At 51.3% G+C, this 17,530-nt stretch overlaps 1 protein-coding gene across 2 annotated transcripts in view; it reads right to left on the reverse strand.

The window, feature by feature from the left end:
- Window positions 1-35: 35 nt before the first annotated feature.
- Window positions 36-17,530, reverse strand: part of SCAP (SREBF chaperone) — a 66,256-nt gene continuing 48,761 nt past the window's right edge. The window contains exons 9-24 of one of the 2 annotated variants that reach the window (XM_009284442.2): window positions 17,350-17,462; window positions 16,346-16,440; window positions 11,606-11,704; window positions 10,950-11,168; window positions 9,886-9,960; window positions 9,527-9,765; window positions 8,624-8,818; window positions 7,493-7,694; window positions 6,496-6,611; window positions 5,778-6,348; window positions 4,517-4,602; window positions 3,912-3,994; window positions 2,760-2,926; window positions 2,019-2,099; window positions 879-1,085; window positions 36-453 (exon numbers count right to left, since the gene is read on the reverse strand). In XM_009284442.2, coding sequence (XP_009282717.1) covers window positions 208-453; window positions 879-1,085; window positions 2,019-2,099; window positions 2,760-2,926; window positions 3,912-3,994; window positions 4,517-4,602; window positions 5,778-6,348; window positions 6,496-6,611; window positions 7,493-7,694; window positions 8,624-8,818; window positions 9,527-9,765; window positions 9,886-9,960; window positions 10,950-11,168; window positions 11,606-11,704; window positions 16,346-16,440; window positions 17,350-17,462 — 2,794 coding nt within the window. In that variant the 3' untranslated portion in view covers window positions 36-207. Of the gene's footprint in view, window positions 454-878; window positions 1,086-2,018; window positions 2,100-2,759; window positions 2,927-3,911; window positions 3,995-4,516; window positions 4,603-5,777; window positions 6,349-6,495; window positions 6,612-7,492; window positions 7,695-8,623; window positions 8,819-9,526; window positions 9,961-10,949; window positions 11,169-11,605; window positions 11,705-16,345; window positions 16,441-17,349; window positions 17,463-17,530 lie in introns of both variants that reach the window. The other variant, XM_009284434.2, reaches the window with a different exon arrangement.

Genomic DNA, 17,530 nt, shown 5'->3' on the forward strand with positions numbered 1-17,530 from the left:
AAGAGGAGGGCTCGGGCCCAGCAGACCGCTGGGTGACAAGAGTGAGTCAAGTTAGGAGGAAAGGCGACAGAGGCACGGACAGAGCGATGGAGCTGGCGTCTCCGTCCCCTCACCCGCGGGCAGCAGCGCTGCCCTCAACTACGGCAGGGGCCCGGGCGCCCCGTCCCACCTGCCTCGCTCCACCCAGGCTCCAGCGCCTGCTCCTCCTCAGTCCAATTTCTCCAGCACCGAGGGCACGTAGACCAGGCTGAGCTCGCTCCCAAAGTTGCAGACGATGGCGGCGTTCTCCAGCACGAGGATCTGCCGCGCAGGCTGCGACTCATTGCTCTTCCCCAGGTAGACAGTCTGGAGCAGGTCGCCGTAGCCGATGTCCCAGAAGGAGACGCAGCCCTGGCCTCCCGTCACCAGCAGGTTGTCGGAGATCACGCCCAGGCTGGCACCGCAGCCCATCTCCTGCGTGGAATGAGAGCACATCAGAGAGCCGAGCCCGCAGCAGGCGTCCTGGCAGGAACTCCTCCGCGAGGGAGGGCAGCAGCCTGCCCACGCCGCTTCTGCGGCCAGCCCTTGCCGTGGCTGGGAAGAGGCCGTTTAGCCGCAGCCCCTCTGCCAGCCCGGCCCTGCGGGTGCACACGTGCTGGCATGGGGCCACAGAGCCTCGCAGCCGGGACAGCGCGGTCTGGCCAAGCAACAGATTTGGTCTTTTTCTGAGCTCTTGCACGTTATGTTTACAAGCAGGGAAGTTTTCCAAAGCACGTGGAGTTTAAACAGCGACCCCTTCACACTACAAGCCCAGCAGAGGTGGTCTGCGGGGTTTGGCGGGGTCCAGAAAAGCACAGAAGCAGCCTTAAGCTTTCCCTGGCTGCTCCCCAGCTACCAACCTGCTGGATAGAATAGAGCTTGATCCCCGAGCTGCGGTCCCAGATGCTGATCACGTCGTCCAAGCCGCTGCTGATGACGCAGGACGTTGTGCAGGTGAGGGACGTGACGTCCCCTCGGTGGGCGTACATGTGGCTGACCTTGCTCCCCGTCAGCACGTCCCAAAGGCAGATGGCACCGTCCTGGCCTCCGCTCGCTAGCACCATCGTCTGCAAGGACACGGGCAGAACCAGGTCAGGAACCTCAGCAGACGGCGGACGGTGCCCTTTCCACCACAGCCGGGGGCTTTGCGGTGCCACGGACACGGGAAGCTGCTGAACACACAGGCCAGTTCCACATACAAGGACTTCCAGTGCTCCGGGCACGCTCCCAGGCTGTAGGAGGTCACAGGAATGTGGGATGGAAAGCTGAACTGCCGGCTCGGTGTCTTCCCTGCCTTTGCACGTGCGTTCGAGCAGGCTGGAGGTAACAAAACCCCAAGCCCACCAGGACTCCCCGGTGCAGAGAACCCCAAATTCATTCAAACAGAGCTGTAAAGCGCACAGGTGTGGCTCTCCTTCTTTCCAAGGGGAGCTGGTACGCAAAGCCTCCCTGGGGGCTCGCTGCAGAGCAGGGCACGCTCTGCTAGGCCCTGTCGTTAGCCTCTGGCAGTGCAGGCTGCGCATCAGCTCAGCTAAGCCTACGCTGCCTCTCTCGGGAGACAGCCGGTCCCCAGGAGGGCAGACATTCACGGGGCAGGGAGCGTTTCCTGGGCCACTTTCAGCCCCGTGCTCCCGTCTCTGCCTTCAGAGGCTCCCTGGCTTCAGAGCTGCGTTCAGAACAGCTGACCCGGCAGCAGGGGTACAGCGGGAATGGGGCTTTCCTGCTCCAAACAGGGCAGGGAGAGAAACCACCTCCAGGGAAAGGGATTGCTGAGCTCGCGGTTAGCTGGATGGGAAAATAATGGTTCAGCTTGTACGGCACATGGGTGAGCACACCGTTGCAGCAGCCAGCGAGCCCTCTGCATCCTCGGAGAAGCACATGTCAGCTTCTCCATGTGCAAACCAGAAGAGAGTCCCGGCTGGCCCCCCCCAGCTGAACCAGTGGCTCAGCAGCCCTATGTAAAGGATGTTCTTCCTGGTGCAGACCCAGCTGCGCCTTACCTGATCGATGTACACAGCTGTGATCGCTCCCGAGTGACCCTGCAGCGTGAACAAACAGCACGAGTCTTCTAGCCGAAAGACCTGCAGGGCAGAAGAGGCAGATGTGAGTGTCCACGGGGCAGCCGTGCTGCAGAACGACACCACCTGAGCCTTATCACTCTTGCTAACGAAGCAACAGCTCTCACTTTATCTTCCGTACCGCCATCCCCCTCTCGCGGCAGAGTCAGAGCCTGTCAGCGATTCAGGACAGCGAGGTCACTGGATGCTGCTGCCAAGGGCAGGGGAAGAGGGTAACGCCTGTCGGGCAGTGACAGGGCAGGGAAGCGACGTGCATGGCTGAAGGGGACGGCTGCTGCTGGAAGGGACGAGGAGAAGACAGGAGATACCCCAGAACCCAGACCCTGCTATTCATGAAGTCACCCAGCCCTAAGGCAAGAGGATCTCACGCTCTGCTTAGGAAGATAGCTCACACAGGGCTCTGTCCTTCTAACTCCACCGACGGGCCACATCCAGGCGGAGGAATATAACATAGGGGAGCTTCAGGAACGCACTGGATCGGACTCCAACCACGCCACCCCAAACACTTGCCTACCTTTGTGCATGTACACACATCAGCTTTGCCCCCCGTCCACGTACGAGACCAGCTCACGTCCCACAATGTCCGCAGGACGGATAAGCACCCACCCCACCCCACCAGTTACAGGGCAGCAGCAGCCCCGGACTCAGCCGAGGAAGCCTTACTCTCAGAGTGTGGTCCTGGCTCCCGGTGACCAGCCGTCCAGCCGCAGCCTTCAGCGCCGTGATCGGCTTCTGGTGGGCGCAGGACACGGTGTGGGTGAGCTGACACATGATGATGTCGCTGCTGCTGAACACGGGGGAGGACGGGATGCTGCTTCTGCTCGGTGCTCCTGTGGCGAGACACGCAGCTAAGTCCTCGGTGCAGCAAACAGCCTTACACTCCAGGACTAATATCACCCAGAAATGGTGTGGTACCAGGGATGCCTGGATGCTGAACTTCAAGGAATTTGAACCTGGTCCTCCAAAGAGCCGAACACTCGGCACTCTGGCTGACACCAATGGAAGCTACGGCTGCTCGGCGCTCATGAACAACCGGAGTGAGGGTCTCCAACAGGGTCCTCAGCAGCAGAACTCCCTTCTGCAGATCAGTGGCCCCTACGCAGTAAGTCTTCTGCAAGACTGAGATCCCTGAAGCCCGAGCGCGCTGCGGTTACCCTTGTCAGAGGCCGAACAGAGAGCTGGGCACAAGACTCTCTGCACCCTATGGGGAAAAGTCATTTCCACAGCTGGTCCTTTCCTGCAGGGCCTGCTCCAATTCCAGATCTACAGCTTGCAGATCCCAGGGCATCCGCCTAGGAATGCAACCATCCTCCTGGAGTAAGGCCAGGGCTTCTCTACCCTCCAGGCCACTCCAGAACCAAAGGAGCCACTTCACTGCAAACCAGTTACCACCATGGACTAGTTTTGCGCGTGTTGTGGTTGTGCCGAGGCCCCAGGCTACATCGTGGTTGTGTGGGGCTACGTGGTGTGCAAACAAGTGAGAAAAGACGTTGCTGAAGGAGAAAATAAGTGAGAAGTGGGAAAGGAAAGAGGTACGAGGCAGAGCTGACCCTGGAACGCATGCCTCAGCCTCCAGACCTACGCACTGGAGCAAACCAGCACTTGAGACACTCTCCCTGCACAGGGAACTCCCAAAGTATTCCTCACCTCTCCACAGCAGCTGGTTTGGCATCCAACAACACAGGGTTTTTTGGAGCGTAGCGTTACAGCTTATGAAGTGGGTATGAGGAAGAGTCAGCTGCAAGAAGGCAAGGGAAGAGGAAAAGGCTCGGCGGAGCTCAGAGCGGTGCACAGCACGCTCGGACGCTTGCTTACCTCGGAACTGCAGGTGGTTCAAGGACGTGTGTGTCTCTAGCGAAAAGAAATCTAAAGAGCCATTCAACCGGGCAGCGACGATCCTGAGAGAGAAACGCAGGCACATGAGGAGCGGCCCTTCCCTGCTCTCACAGGGTGAGGAGCCCTGAGACCAGACACCTTCCGAGGCAGAGCACAAACCACACAGGCTCCCCCTGTGAGGAGGCACTCCTGATTGCAAGGAAGAGGGCTCAGAAATTATATTAAGCTCAGACTGCAGAATAAACTGGCAGATGTCACTGCCTCTTGAATAACAGCACACAGAAACCAGTGACCCAAAGGCCCCATCTCCCAGCCCTGAATTATTCTGGATATTCAGCTACTAGAAAGACTGAATATCTGTATGAAGAAGAAGTGGCTGCTGGAACAGACCTGGACCCAGGAAAGCTCGCTCCACCACACGCAGCTTGAGAGGTGGACGCGTGGGAAGGAAGAGACCTTCCAGCTGAGCCTCTGCCATCTGGAGCTGTTCAACCCCCGTGGCAGGAGGGTCAGGGCTGGGGTCCTGGCTTACACCACGTGTTCTCCTCCCCTCGCAGGAGATCACCGAGCACAAACACAATTACCTGTTGTTCAGGAAGACGAGCGCTGTGATGCCAGATTGACCTTCATCATTACTGCTACGGAGGGTCCCCTCGATAGCATCCCAAACCTGGAAGGAGAAAGGGTTACTGCTGTGATCCTGACCATCGTAGATCGAGGAGTCGGTGATCCACATAACAGCTAACCTGTGCTGTGCCGCATATATCCTCTGGCCCCCTTAGCTGTCTGGTCTTAATGAAGGAGCCTGTAGGCAGATCCCACTTGGCACTAGCGATTACAATCATCAATGTCCTCCTATCTAGCTTAAAGTGAAGCAGCAAGTTCTTAAGTGAACATCCTTTTGTTTGACAGCAGAAATGATGAATAGAATTCTTTTCTTCGAAGAAAATCCCCTAAGAGCTCTAAGATCCACAGTGCCGGCCGACCTCTCCAGGGACACGATCCGCAGGGTGTGCCGTGCTCGGACTGGAGGTCCGTCCCACACTGCACAACATGGGGCTCCCCGCAACGGGAGGGACCTAAGATCACACTACCCTCTTTTTCCTTCTAGCGTTACTGCCGATAAATGGTATTTTAATCAATACTTCACAATCTGCGTGCCTTTCTTACTGGGGTCACAACAAACGCTAGCCCTGGTGCACCACACACGCACCGTGCAGCAGCACGGGCTCCTGCTGCACGCTCCCCGTCCCCAGCTCTGCAGCACCCCTCTTCGCTCCCGGCCAGCCCCACATCTGCCCTGTTCCGAGCACAAAGTGCTCTGGGTTTTGCAGCAATATTGTGATGTGGATTGGAGACAAGATTCAGCAACAAAATTCAGTCAGTGTCTCAAGGCAGCTGCTCGGGAGAAGGTATCTGAGCTCAAAAGCGTATTTAAAGGACAAAGAAAAACAACGGAGTGGCCTGCCTGTGCCTTTGTTGGGAAGAATGAGAGCCGCCCACATGCAGCACAGGTCAAAAATCATTAAAAAATTTATTTCAAAATGTGTTTGTTTAAAAAAAACCCTGCGTTTACTTTGAAGGAAAAATTCTAACTTAATTTCCAAAAATGAAATTAAAATTAAACTAATTCTGAAAGTTTCTCATTAGAGGAGATTTAAATTTCTGATTAAAATTTGCTTCAAAACCTGTATCATTCCTATAGAATTCCTATTAATTTTACCTTATTTCATGACTGACCAGTAACATTACTCAATGACATGGCAATCTTTAAGCTTCTTCAGTCTTAAAGAGCTGCTGGCAGCTCACCCGGTGCCTGGGCTGGCAGTGAGCCTCGCTCCTCACCTCCAGCTTCCCGTTACTCCGGCCAGCCACAATCAGGTTCCCTTGCAGGTCCAGGCTCCAGACAGAGCTCTCCAAGTCTCCTCCCCAGGAAGGAAGCGGCGACGATTTGTCAAATCCCGTAAAGGACTCGTCCCCCAGGCTCCTTCTGCGGCTGCTGCAGCCTCCCTCCTCGGTCCCGCAGCCCAGGGAGCGGGGACTGCCGCTCCCCGCGCAGAAGCCAGCCTGTCCGTGCGGGGCTGAGAGGCCAGTGAAGTTCATGCAGTTGGAGGTGCTGTGCTCTTCATACACTTTACCAACCAGGCTGCTGAAGTCATACCCGCTCTCCTTCTGGCGACCGCCCACAGCACGGAGCCGCGTCTCTGACTCGGCCACCTTCACCTGCTCAGAGAAGTTTGTGTCAATGAGAGACGTGAGGTCTGGCTGGTCGCAGAAAAGCGGAGGCTGGGGAGGGCTGAGCATCCTTTTGAGCTGGTGACTGTTCTCAAAAGAGTCGTCCAGACCATTCTTGCCATCCGGACTATGATCCCAGCTTTCCTGGTAATCAAAGATGCCACTGCTGTCTCTTCGCAACCTAAAACACAGTAATAAAAGCTCAGTCCTTCCACCTCTACTGTCGGAGAGGGCTGATTTCTTACAGAGGGGTTTGCACCGGCTGCAGAGCAGTGATCGTGGAGGGACCTGCCCGCAGCTGAATGACTTGGGTACAGACACCACTTACCTTGGTTTGGGAATAACGGTGAGGCAGTCGCCAGTCTGAGCATCCCACACACGGATCTGGCCCACCAGGCAGCAGCTGACAAGCAGCATCCCATCACTAGCCAGACATTCGATGTCCTGGGAAGGAAGAACAAGCACAGCTGAGCGTGTAGCACCACCGAGGCCTCTGGACTCTGACAATCACCTTGCGTGTGGCTCAGGAACTATACAGGTGATAAATTTTATGTCAAAACTACATGGCTGGCTTAGCAACCTAGGGATACTCTGAGAACATGAGTACATCTTTGCCCAGAGTCCTAGAAGTGCGCTAGACTGCTGCAAATCAAACAGACTCTGTTTGTCTTCCCTTTTCCTGAGGAAGTATGGCTCAGAGAGATGGTAGGATCAGGAACAGAGGTGCATCTTCTCTGGAAGGCATGGCACAATGTTTCAAACTCCATCTGACTGGGTGCCCAAGCGCTTGTGTTTCATCTCAGAATGGGAAGAAACATCTTTCCCCTCAAGAAAAATGAGTGAACTGAGCAGCAGCACACTTCTGTGCAAACCCATGGATACTTTTAGCACTGGAAGCAATGTTTAACAGCCCAAACCTATGCAATAACTTTTGGGAAGCAGGGAAAAAAGGATCCAGTAGGCATTAAATACCAGGAATCTAGAGCTACGCCAGCAAAGGCGGCTGGATCAGCCCAGCCAATAAAAGCCAACAGTTGGCTACACAGAGAAGGTAATAACAGCAATTGCAAGAAGCTCAGAACAAATCCCAGGAAGAAATGGAAAAGTCCTACAGGAAACTTCATGCTACAATATCCTACTCTCTCTCTCTCTATATATATAGCATTCACCCTGGCTGTTAGCCTCCACGGCTGCATTACGCTAAGGCTGCATAGCTGTCTGTCCTTCGTGAGGGCTGTTATTTAAATAAAACAAAGTGAACAGCAGATGCATGGCGCGAGTCAGTAAAATGCCTTTCTTGTAAGGACTGCACCCGTCCGACCTACCATGAGGTGACCCCTGAGAACCAAGGGGACGATCTCAGTCTCAGGTGGGGAGTAGCCGTAATCGTCACAGGGCAGGTCCCCCCTCTTCCTCCTGCTGTGAGAGAGCCCGTTCTGCCCATAGTTCTTGGGGCAGAACACCCTGTACAGGCAGAAGAGCAGGAGGACCAGGATAATGCCCGAGGCCAGACCCAGAGCAGCCACCCTGGTGGGAGAGACAGACAGACACAAAGACAAAAAGAAGGTGAGAGAAAAGATCCAATTCCTAGTCCACGGACGGAGTTTGAAAAATACTGTGAAAGCATTACATGTGTCGCTGGTCTAAATTTTTCAGCTGAGAAAAAAAGCTACAGTGATTTGTGGAAAATTGAAGGGGTTTTTTTAATGGGAAAGAATGATTTTCAAAAATGTTTTCAGACTTGTCAAGAAGAAAAGTACATAGCAACTAAGACTTTAAGAAAAACACTACGTGGGGATCAGGATAATATCAAGTGCGTTCAACACAGCCAAAGGAGAATTGCAGATTCAGAGGGCAAGCTGGGAGCCCGTCTCCTCAGTAGGAAAGGAAGGTCCCTGCTTGCGTGAGAGTTTGATCTAACACCCAATAAAGCATTACTGAATCACGATGTTTATTCCCAAAGACGAACTCCTATCCCTCTCACTCAGTGATAAACCCCGTAATGCCTCATGTGTGGTGCTGGGAGTAACAGTTTTAGCATCACCAAGCCACCCAATTAAAATACATCTAAGCTTAATCTTCAAAATGCATGACTAATTGCACAACGGTTACTAGATTATAGGGAACACTTGCATATGTATCAAGTTTGTACGCCGCTGGTCCATAGTCATCGATATATATTGACAAGCAGCTCCCACCAACAGTAACGTGCGCTAACAACCTGGGCTGCACGCACCATCTCCTGCCAGGGAACTCAGAAAAACAGTGCCAGGAGAGATTAATGTAATGCTGCGCTTGCTGAGCTAGACTGTCCTGAGCATTACAGGATTTTGCACTGAAGCTTTACAAATATTTTTTGTTTTCCCTCCAGGAGAAGAGCCGAACAGCCAAAGAGCAACCCCTGTCTCCAAGGGAGTTAAGGCGTGGTCAGAAGGCTGTATCAAGGACTCTTTTACTTGTAAAGAGTGACATCCTGGTGCCCTTGCAGCTTGGATGAGGCTTGGTCAGGCTGAGCTTCAGCATCCAGCTTCCCACCGCTTGAAGATAAGAAAGGGTGGTAGCGGTTAGCCTCCTGGGGATGCCGCACTTCTAAGGCCTCTTGTGGGTTCAGGTACAGCGTGACAGGGATTGCTGGAAGGATGCTGATGTATCTGAAGGAATAGAAAGATGAGAATAGCTTAGGAACAACAAACACAAAAAGACACAAAAATCCTGATAGGTAACCCAGCTCATCTTCTCACTAGCAGCCAAGGTAGGTCCCAGTGTGTACTTTCAGTCCAGTAGTTTCAGGTATTCTAAACTAAAGACCTCCTTTGAAATATTTTTCTCTAAAGATATTTCCCAGGTTCCCTTAGCTCTGTGGAAGAGGTTAAGAGCCAACAGTGGAATGAACTACTGATGAGATCAAATGGATCACACAGATTTAAGTGAGGATATAATGATCTGGTCTGGCTTCCTGTACGCTGCAGGCCAGAAGATCTCACCAAGAAGTTTCTTCAGCTCAGATGTCTCTATTCCTCACATGTACCATCCCCATCGCTTACAGATGATCACATATTGTTTTACAAAATTCTAAACGTCACCTCCAGGGTAAAGGAAGACAACAAGCAAGTAATACCCCCAAGAGCACAGAGAGAAACACAACCCTTATTCTCAGACAAACAGTCCTGCAGAGTTTGGTACCTCCGCACCACACAGGAGGGCCTGTTTAATAGTCTCCTCCTGAAGACACATTTGGAGTAAGCCATGTGGAACACAAATTATCTAACTCAGAAGGACGAAGGACAGAAGAAAGACAGACACTTGGGGTCAATTCCACAATTCAAAGTGCCTGCAGCACTCGATGCCAGCCCACTTGCCTTTTGGCCAGAGTGATATTGTAGTAGCTGAAGAGGGATGGCCAGTGTCTGAAGGAAAGCTTCCTCCAAATCTCCTCATCCTCTGCTCCCCAGGTAACCTCTGCTTCAGCTCCGAGCTCCGTCTGTCCATTCCCTTTGCCCTCTGGTCCGTGGGCCCAAGTGTGCTGGTTTGTCTCCAGCCTGCTCAGGGACTCCAGCCCTGACTTCTGCTCACGCTGCTGCGTCTGGTTTTCTGACAGCTGTATAGGGTCCGATGGGAAGACTGAGAGATCAATCTTGGGGTCCCCAGCAGGTAGGACGCCTCCAGGAACAGGCATAGGAGGCAGACCTGCTTCACCCAAAGGACTTTGTTCAGTGACCTGTGACGTGAGGTAGGTGCGGAGACCAGCAGGATCCGTGTAAACCAGGATTCCAATCCAGATCACCGTCCCAGCCTACATACGATGAGCAAAGAGACAAACTCGTTTAGTACATGGCCTTCACACTCCGCCACCACCACCTCGTCAGCTCTCTGAGCTGATCAGCAACGTCCCAACCAAGGGTACGCCCTGCACTCAGTTACGGTCTTACTCCCAACAGACACTTATCCTCTAAGAGGATCGGGAGAGGTTGCACAGCACACATGAAAACTGAACACTATTTTCCTGTGAGCCACCGACTCAGCCTGATGGTGGGAACCCCACTTCTCCCACACAAATGCACAGCAGGGAAGAGACTCCGTGCTGGCGGCTGGGACCAGCACGTCTGCCACCCTCAAACAGGGCTGGAAAGGCTTAATTCAGAGTTCTGGTTCATGAACTTTGCAAGATCTACTGCAGCAGCCATGGTTCACAGACTGAGGTATCAGTTTAACTTAAACTGCCATCAATGTTAGTTGACAGTAACAGACTGGGCTGTGGTTTGTAGAGCTGAGGAACACACACATTCCTCCGCTTCCATTACAGATACCCAGAACAGAGATGGGGGAGACAAGCAGGGGCAGTAACTGGTGGAACCGCTGCAGTTACACCTGCAAAAGGAAAAGTCTTAGTCTTTCATGTAGCAAAATATCTCCGTGTCTTTATTCCACATTATCTACAGGAGCAAAACATGATTTCTGCTCTGAAAAATCTCTCTCCACTCATACAGTCCTTGAAAATCTGCTTATAGAAAAGCAGATTTTTGTTTCAAAGCAAATATCAGAAAATTACTCAGTACCACCCAAACATCACGCAAACAGCAGAGCCCTGGAGCTAATGCATGCAGAGCGATGTTCCTAGGGAAGTATTTCTTGAACTGTATTTACCACAGGGCAGGATAAGTCTTGCAGGGGAACAAGGATGCATGAAAATGTTGGGCTTTCCCGCCCCCTCCGGAAGCCTATTTGGGTTGGGTTAGTGTCCAGCAGGAAGGGGCACCAGATAACAAACACCACACGGCATACCATGATGAGTCTCTGGGCCAGCCGGGTCCTGGCAAAGAAGTAGATCACCCGCAGCCTCTTTGGCAGGCGCAGATTCCTGAAAGACGACGGCTGCAGGGTGATGGTGTGGGGGGTGGCAGGTCGCATAGCTGGCTGGCGTTCGTAGCGCTGAGAGCGGCTGACAGGCTTCGCTGGGGGCATGCAGGCTTCTGCTGGCAACCGTTTGTTCAGATCAGCGAGCTGCCAAGAGAAAAGCAAACGTGTGAGAGCAGTGGTGATGAGGTCCCTCGAGAGAAATGTGTGCAGAGACAGCTATCTTTGATACATGCCCACGTCTAAGTTCCCACCTTCACTCTCGAGTCAATCTGTCCCAGCTTCTCTCTGGCACACACTCTCTTCTTCGCCCAGCCATGGTCACCTGTTTGTGACCGTGTCTCCTTCCAGCCCATTTACCCCAAATCTGCACGTTTATATACCTGAGGGTGTCTTGTTCCCTCACGCATCCTGTCCCCAATCCCTGTGTATGTGTAACCAAGCAGGTACTGCCCCGGAACTTTTTCAGCTCAGTCTTTTCTGTTTACAGAGTGAAAATCACAGGGTGTACTTCCTTTAATCCTTCCACAATAGCAGAGAAGGAAGACCCAAGGCAAAACCCCATGTCCTTGGCCCCTCCTTACCTCCATACGGCGAATGTCAATGGACAGCACAGTAGTGAAGAAAAACATCTGCAGAAAGAAGTCAGACACCAGGCCGACCACAGCGAAGAGGCAGAATTCCTGCAGACAGGGCACAATGATTAGCTACAGCAGCTGCGGAGACAACGGTAAATATTTCAACTTCAGAAAAAGGGAAAGTCAGCAAACTCTCACCCAGAGTGCAGGCCCGAGTCTATTTTACTGACAAATCCTACTATCGATATTTTGTAATAGTTGAGAGTTTGGTGCTAGAAAAGTCCATGTGAGAACTCAAGAGCATATTTATTCAGATTCGCGTTCTTTGTTCTTCTTAGCCATCAAACATCAAAGCACCATAGGAAAAACCGGCAGAGGATGTTTCCCGGGTTCACAAAGCCGTGGCAGGGCTGCAGCCAGAGCTCTCGGCCTCCTGCCCATGCGTTCAAATCACAAAGCCAAACAGCCTCCAAAGGTGACAGTTTCCTGCACATTACCAATAAACCTCAGCCCCGATTTAAAATTCCTCCAGGAACACAGGTTGCTCAGGAACTGGATCAATCACTCTCCACTGTACATCTGTGTACTCGTTTCTAGCCATTCTCCAGGACCCCACCTAAACCATTTCTGCTTAAATCACACTTTTGGCTAATGTATATTTGATGGGCAAATTTCATTCCTATGCCCCTGGAAGAAAAGTCCCATACCCACTGTCAGAGGTCTCTAAACACCAAGTATATGGGAAACAACATCTGCAAAAGCCAGTGTTTCCTCAACTTGCTGTAATGCTCCACTTTCCCCAGCAGGTGCCATTGCAGAAATAAGGATTAAAAGATTCTGCCCAGCAGCAGAAATGCAGTTAACTCCCTGTAAAACAAATGCACACTCTTACCCTAATCCCCATTAGTGCTAAGTGCCGTCCCCTCTCCCCCCCTACATTCAAAACTTCACAGCAACACAGAATTAACATATTTTTGAGAGGCGTTTTGTTTCCCTTGGAGGTACAAATTTCTGCCAGGACCCGTCAGGACCCAAAAAGGATCTAGTAGCCATGGAGAGATCAAGAAAGCTGAACGTAAGGAGGAGGAAAAACCTTAGGCTAAACAACAGATTAAAGGCTCTGGCCCTCACTTGCAGAACAGAGCTGGCAAACACCCACTGCCGTTCACTGCCTGCCTGCTAGCGTGGTGGCATGCTCACTACCTGCAGACCAAGCCAGGACACATCCACCTAAAGGGGAAGGAGACAGGCCGCAGAGATTCATTTCTTTTGTCCCCCTCCTTCCTACGTCTGCCCCAGCTTCTTGCGTAAGGCTGGAGGCCAATATTAGCACAGTGAAATGAAAAGAGATAGCATGAAAGGCTATCCAAAACCTCTAAACAAACCTTGAAGCCTCCCCATCCTGTCCAAACTGTTGTCGAAACATAAGTTGTTATTTAAAAATCAATGTGATATGAAACGAGATAACCCACCAGGTCAGCTGCCCCCCCCCAAACTTCCCAGCGACAGCAGCATAAGGAAGCAAGTTCTGATCACGTTTTTCTCTTTAGCCCCTTCCCCAACATCTGACAGGAGGTTTTGGAAGCAGAGGGATGAAAACACAACACAGGTTCCTCTCTCAAGGAGAAAACCAGAAGGAAAGCAACATCCACCTGGATTTCACCCAGACCTTGGCAAACACAGGCTCCACAAATGGCAGGCTGTGCATAGAGAGGTATTAATTCTGTTAATACCTCCCCTTACTCCATTTAGGATTAGAGACATCTGAAGCAGCTAGCCCTGGAAATCTAAAATCTTCTTATACTCGGATACTGCACACCCTACGGCAAAACCCAAAGTGATTTCAGTGGGTGCAGGATTGGGCTATCGGTGTGTGAACTTCAGTACAAGGTAGTGGATAAGAGATGAAAAACAGGACGAGCGCTCAGCACGCAGCCCTGCAGCATCTCAGGACCATCAACAGCGGCACTGTGCCAGGAGAATAGGGGTCTCTACCCACCTGCAATGCAAGGCAAGAGGATTTCATTGCTGCTCACAATTATGACGGATTTAAAGTGGATGCACAATTCTCATCTGAAGCCAAACTCTATTTTAGGACAAGGAGAGCCACGGAAAACATAGAAAATTCCCTTCCACTAAATGAGTTGCACTGCCAAGGAGTAACTGAGAAAAACGACAAGACCCATTACAGCCCTTGGGGCAGGTGAGAGCCTTCAGCAAAGAAACGCCTCCCTCTTCTGCTATTCCCCATAGCAGATAGCACCTGAACGACCCCAGCACTGCACTGCTCCCGCTGACAGCCTAGAGCAAAGGTCTCTGCCAGATTTACGCAGCCTGGCTCTCTTCTGAACGACCGCACTGCACTGCTCCCGCTGACAGCCTAGAGCAAAGGTCTCTGCCAGATTTACGCAGCCTGGCTCTCTTTCTGCCAGATTCCTTGGACTCTGCAATGCGAGTACAGCACATTATCTGTACAGTGTCCTTCACTCTCAGGGACGAAGATAAGGGGCATACACCAGGCTCCAGCACAGCAGCTGTCAGCCTTTAACAGACAGCATCCCTGCGAGATTCTTCCCCTGGAGAAAGCAAGCATCCAAGGAAAGACAGGATCACAGAGAGAGCAGAGAGTGGATGCCATCACGTGTGTCAAAACGCTGTAATAAACAGGAGTACTTTAATAGAGAGAACGTGGGGGTGGGGGCATGGCATCTCTTTTTCCCATGGCTCTCCTGACACTGTTATACGGCTCTGCCCCGTCCCTTTTATCACACCCCTTTATCTCCTGTAATCAGGGCACCCTGCAAGCTCCTCTATAGCAGAGCGCAACAAGAAAGTGAACCCTCCCAGCGGTATCCACACGATGGGGCTGCTGGCACTACGCTCGCTTCACAGATACTGTCAAGCTTCGCTTTCTGCAGTCAAGCAGTGCAGCAATGAAAGAGGCCAAAAGGTGCTAATATACTATATGAATGAGCCCAATTTAGACCCAACGGATGGATCATGCCAGCATTTGAGCTGAGCAATCTCTGCAATCAGCTTTAAATAAAAAAATTAGGCCATGATAGGTGGCTGGCTGTAGCCTGGGGAATTATACCATAGCTCCTCTCCTGCTGTCCTCTGGGATACTGAGAGAGGTTCAGAAACTGTGAAGTTCAGCCTGCAATGCTCCAGTCCAACCTGAATGTTTAATCTTCTTAGATTATAATATGCTTTAATCTGCAGTCTCTACTGGTGACTCCCCAGTGTTAAAGCAAGGATATACACAACCCACCCCTCTTCATGCAGGTCACGCGTGGCCAGCGAGCACCTAGCGAGCACCCAGAGTAGCCGCCAACTATGTAGATGCTGGGGTGCTCCTGCCTTTGCTCGCTGACTGCGCCTGCTAGAAATTTCCAGAGACAACAGGCTGACGCCTCCCTGAAGTCTGGCTGCAGAGGTGCTATGGAATTGGTGATGAGGCTTTGTCTAGGCCGCACTTCTGTTCATGGTGCTCACCAGGCACAAGCGCTGCTTGGTCAAGGATTAGAAATCAAATGATGTCAACTTCCTGACGCAACTCAGCAAGCACAGTCTCCTGAAAAGGAGACTGTGCAGCAGAGAAAGTAACACACTGCAAGGCAGAAGATGCTATTTTCAGTGCTGTACAGACCCAACAGCATGACCCCTGACAGATCATTCTACCTTGAGTTTTCAGTTTACCCACCCATGAAACAGAGGCAGTGATATCCGTGGTTGTAAAAACCTACAGTTTCGTCAGTCTGGTGAAAGAGCCCCAAATGGACTGTCCACCCCAATTCTCAGAGCAAACTTTTTGCACTAGGGTGGTTTTTTCCTTCCATCCACTTATAAAGTGGATTAGCCAGTTCACAAAAAGGCACTTTTAGGTTGGAATAAAGGCATCCCCACAGCAAAGGCACTGGGCAGTGTTAAGTTCTGCGATAGGAAGCTCATTTCCACAAACACAAGGAGCATGGACAAATGGTCGAGAGGGAAATGAGCCCCTGCTCTGGCTCCTCCCAGGGCTGTCACAGCAAAGTGATCAGCCCCATGATCCGGGGGTGACAGCCATCACGATGAGTCAATGAGAAAGGATCTCCAAACCCATGTGTCCTGTAGGAGCCTGTGCGTCTGTGGTGCTGGCAACTGGAATGAGCAGGGTCTAAGCACCAGCAACTGGAACAGGGTCCATGGGACACAGGGATTCATGTGTCTGGGTCAGCAACAACTGGAGCACGTCAGATTATGCATGTCAGTGTGTGATCACTAGTGACTATTGAGCCAGGCAGCTGGTGAGCACGGTGAGTGGCTTGGGAGCCAGGTATGTGTGTATCCCTGAGCGAGAGAGCTGGAGGAGTTGTGGTTACCAGAGACCAGGGGCTCCAGGCCAACTGCCAGAGGTACCGTGGGGCTGGGGGGCGACTGAGAGACCCACTTGCACATGCGCACGCGCGTGTGTGTGTGTAAGGCAACTGGGGAGAGCAAGGATCAAGGGCCAACTACTGGAGGAACTGAATCTGTAAGCCCAGCTGCTGGAAGGATCCCAACTGGGGAGACCGGGCATCCAGGGGCAGCTGCTGGACAGAAGGCTAGCTCCTGGAGAGATCCACATTGTGTAGATGTATGTATTTCCCACTAACAGACTCTTAATCCAATCAGCCAGAGAGGGGAACAGAATATTGCACGCTGCATTCCTGCAGCGCCTACAAGCCTCTGTCCTGCAAACTCACACTGATCAGCCATACTCACCTGGATGGCTGGGACAAGGGTGAAATACCCGATCAAGATGATCCCAAGCTCTGTCGCCATGTTCTTCATAATCGACCAGCTCTCATTGCTCAAGCCTGGAGAAAGAACATGCAAAGACAGGTAAAAGGAGACTGTTCACTAGTGGACAGACATGAGCATAGCAAAAAGGAACTGGATTTCCCCTCTTTAAAATTAGGCATCTATAGACAACAGGCAAAAATGGCACTTTCAGACTAAAATTCATCTGACTTATTTTGAATATCTAAGTCAAAGAATTGGACTGTAGACTCCCAATGTCTTTATTAGCGGGATTATCATTAACTACAAAGGGAGCTCGGACGACTCTCTCGGCTCACAAAACTGTCCTGATTTAAGCAGTCGGAGGGTACTGCACAGGGCAATACAGGGATTCAGAAGTGTAAAGGACCATTGGGTTTCTGAGTCCAGTTTTCGATCTAGGATACAAACCACTTGTATTTTTAAAACTAGGTAGATTTTTCTAGGCATCACTCTAGAATCTCTCTTCCCTGATGTTTAGAAACATCTTTTAAGTTTGCAAACTCCTATCCATGGTTTGAGCACACTCAAATCCTTATGCAGGTACAGAGTGTATCTATAATAGAGAAGATAATTTTGTCAGTCTCAGCAGAACTTCATATGACCTGTGGACTGTACTTACGATATTAATGACACGAGAGGACAAGGTGCTAAATATCTGTACCAGCAGATACAGCTCTCCCTTACTAACACTTTTTTAAACTTCTTTAGCCAATGCTTCAGACAACAATCTTAAAAAGCAGTGCCCACAATTACAGGCTTATGTTAGTTCTTGGAATTATCAAAAACAGTACAAAAAGACTAATAGAATACAATTCCCAATTCACATTCAACACACACAGTCCTTGTTTCCTTCGCAGACCAGAATTAAGATCATTCCCATCTCCCAGTCCTTGGGTTACCCTAATTTTCTCTCTCTCAACATTTTTCCAGAGCAGGCTGTATACCTTGGGCAATGCGTAGCTTCACTTCCAGGTCAACGGGCGTAGAGACAACTGACTTGGTGAGAACCAACACGTTCTCTAGGCCAATCACTACAACCAAGTATGGGAATATTTCTCTGGAGGAAACAGAACCAGAACTGAGAATGAGATCCTTGGTGAAAAAGAAGGGAAGAAGGCAAGTTAA

The sequence above is a fragment of the Aptenodytes forsteri genome, unplaced genomic scaffold, assembly GCF_000699145.1.
Source record: "Aptenodytes forsteri isolate BGI_AS27 unplaced genomic scaffold, ASM69914v1 Scaffold428, whole genome shotgun sequence".
Classification (NCBI taxonomy): Eukaryota; Metazoa; Chordata; class Aves; order Sphenisciformes; family Spheniscidae; genus Aptenodytes; species Aptenodytes forsteri.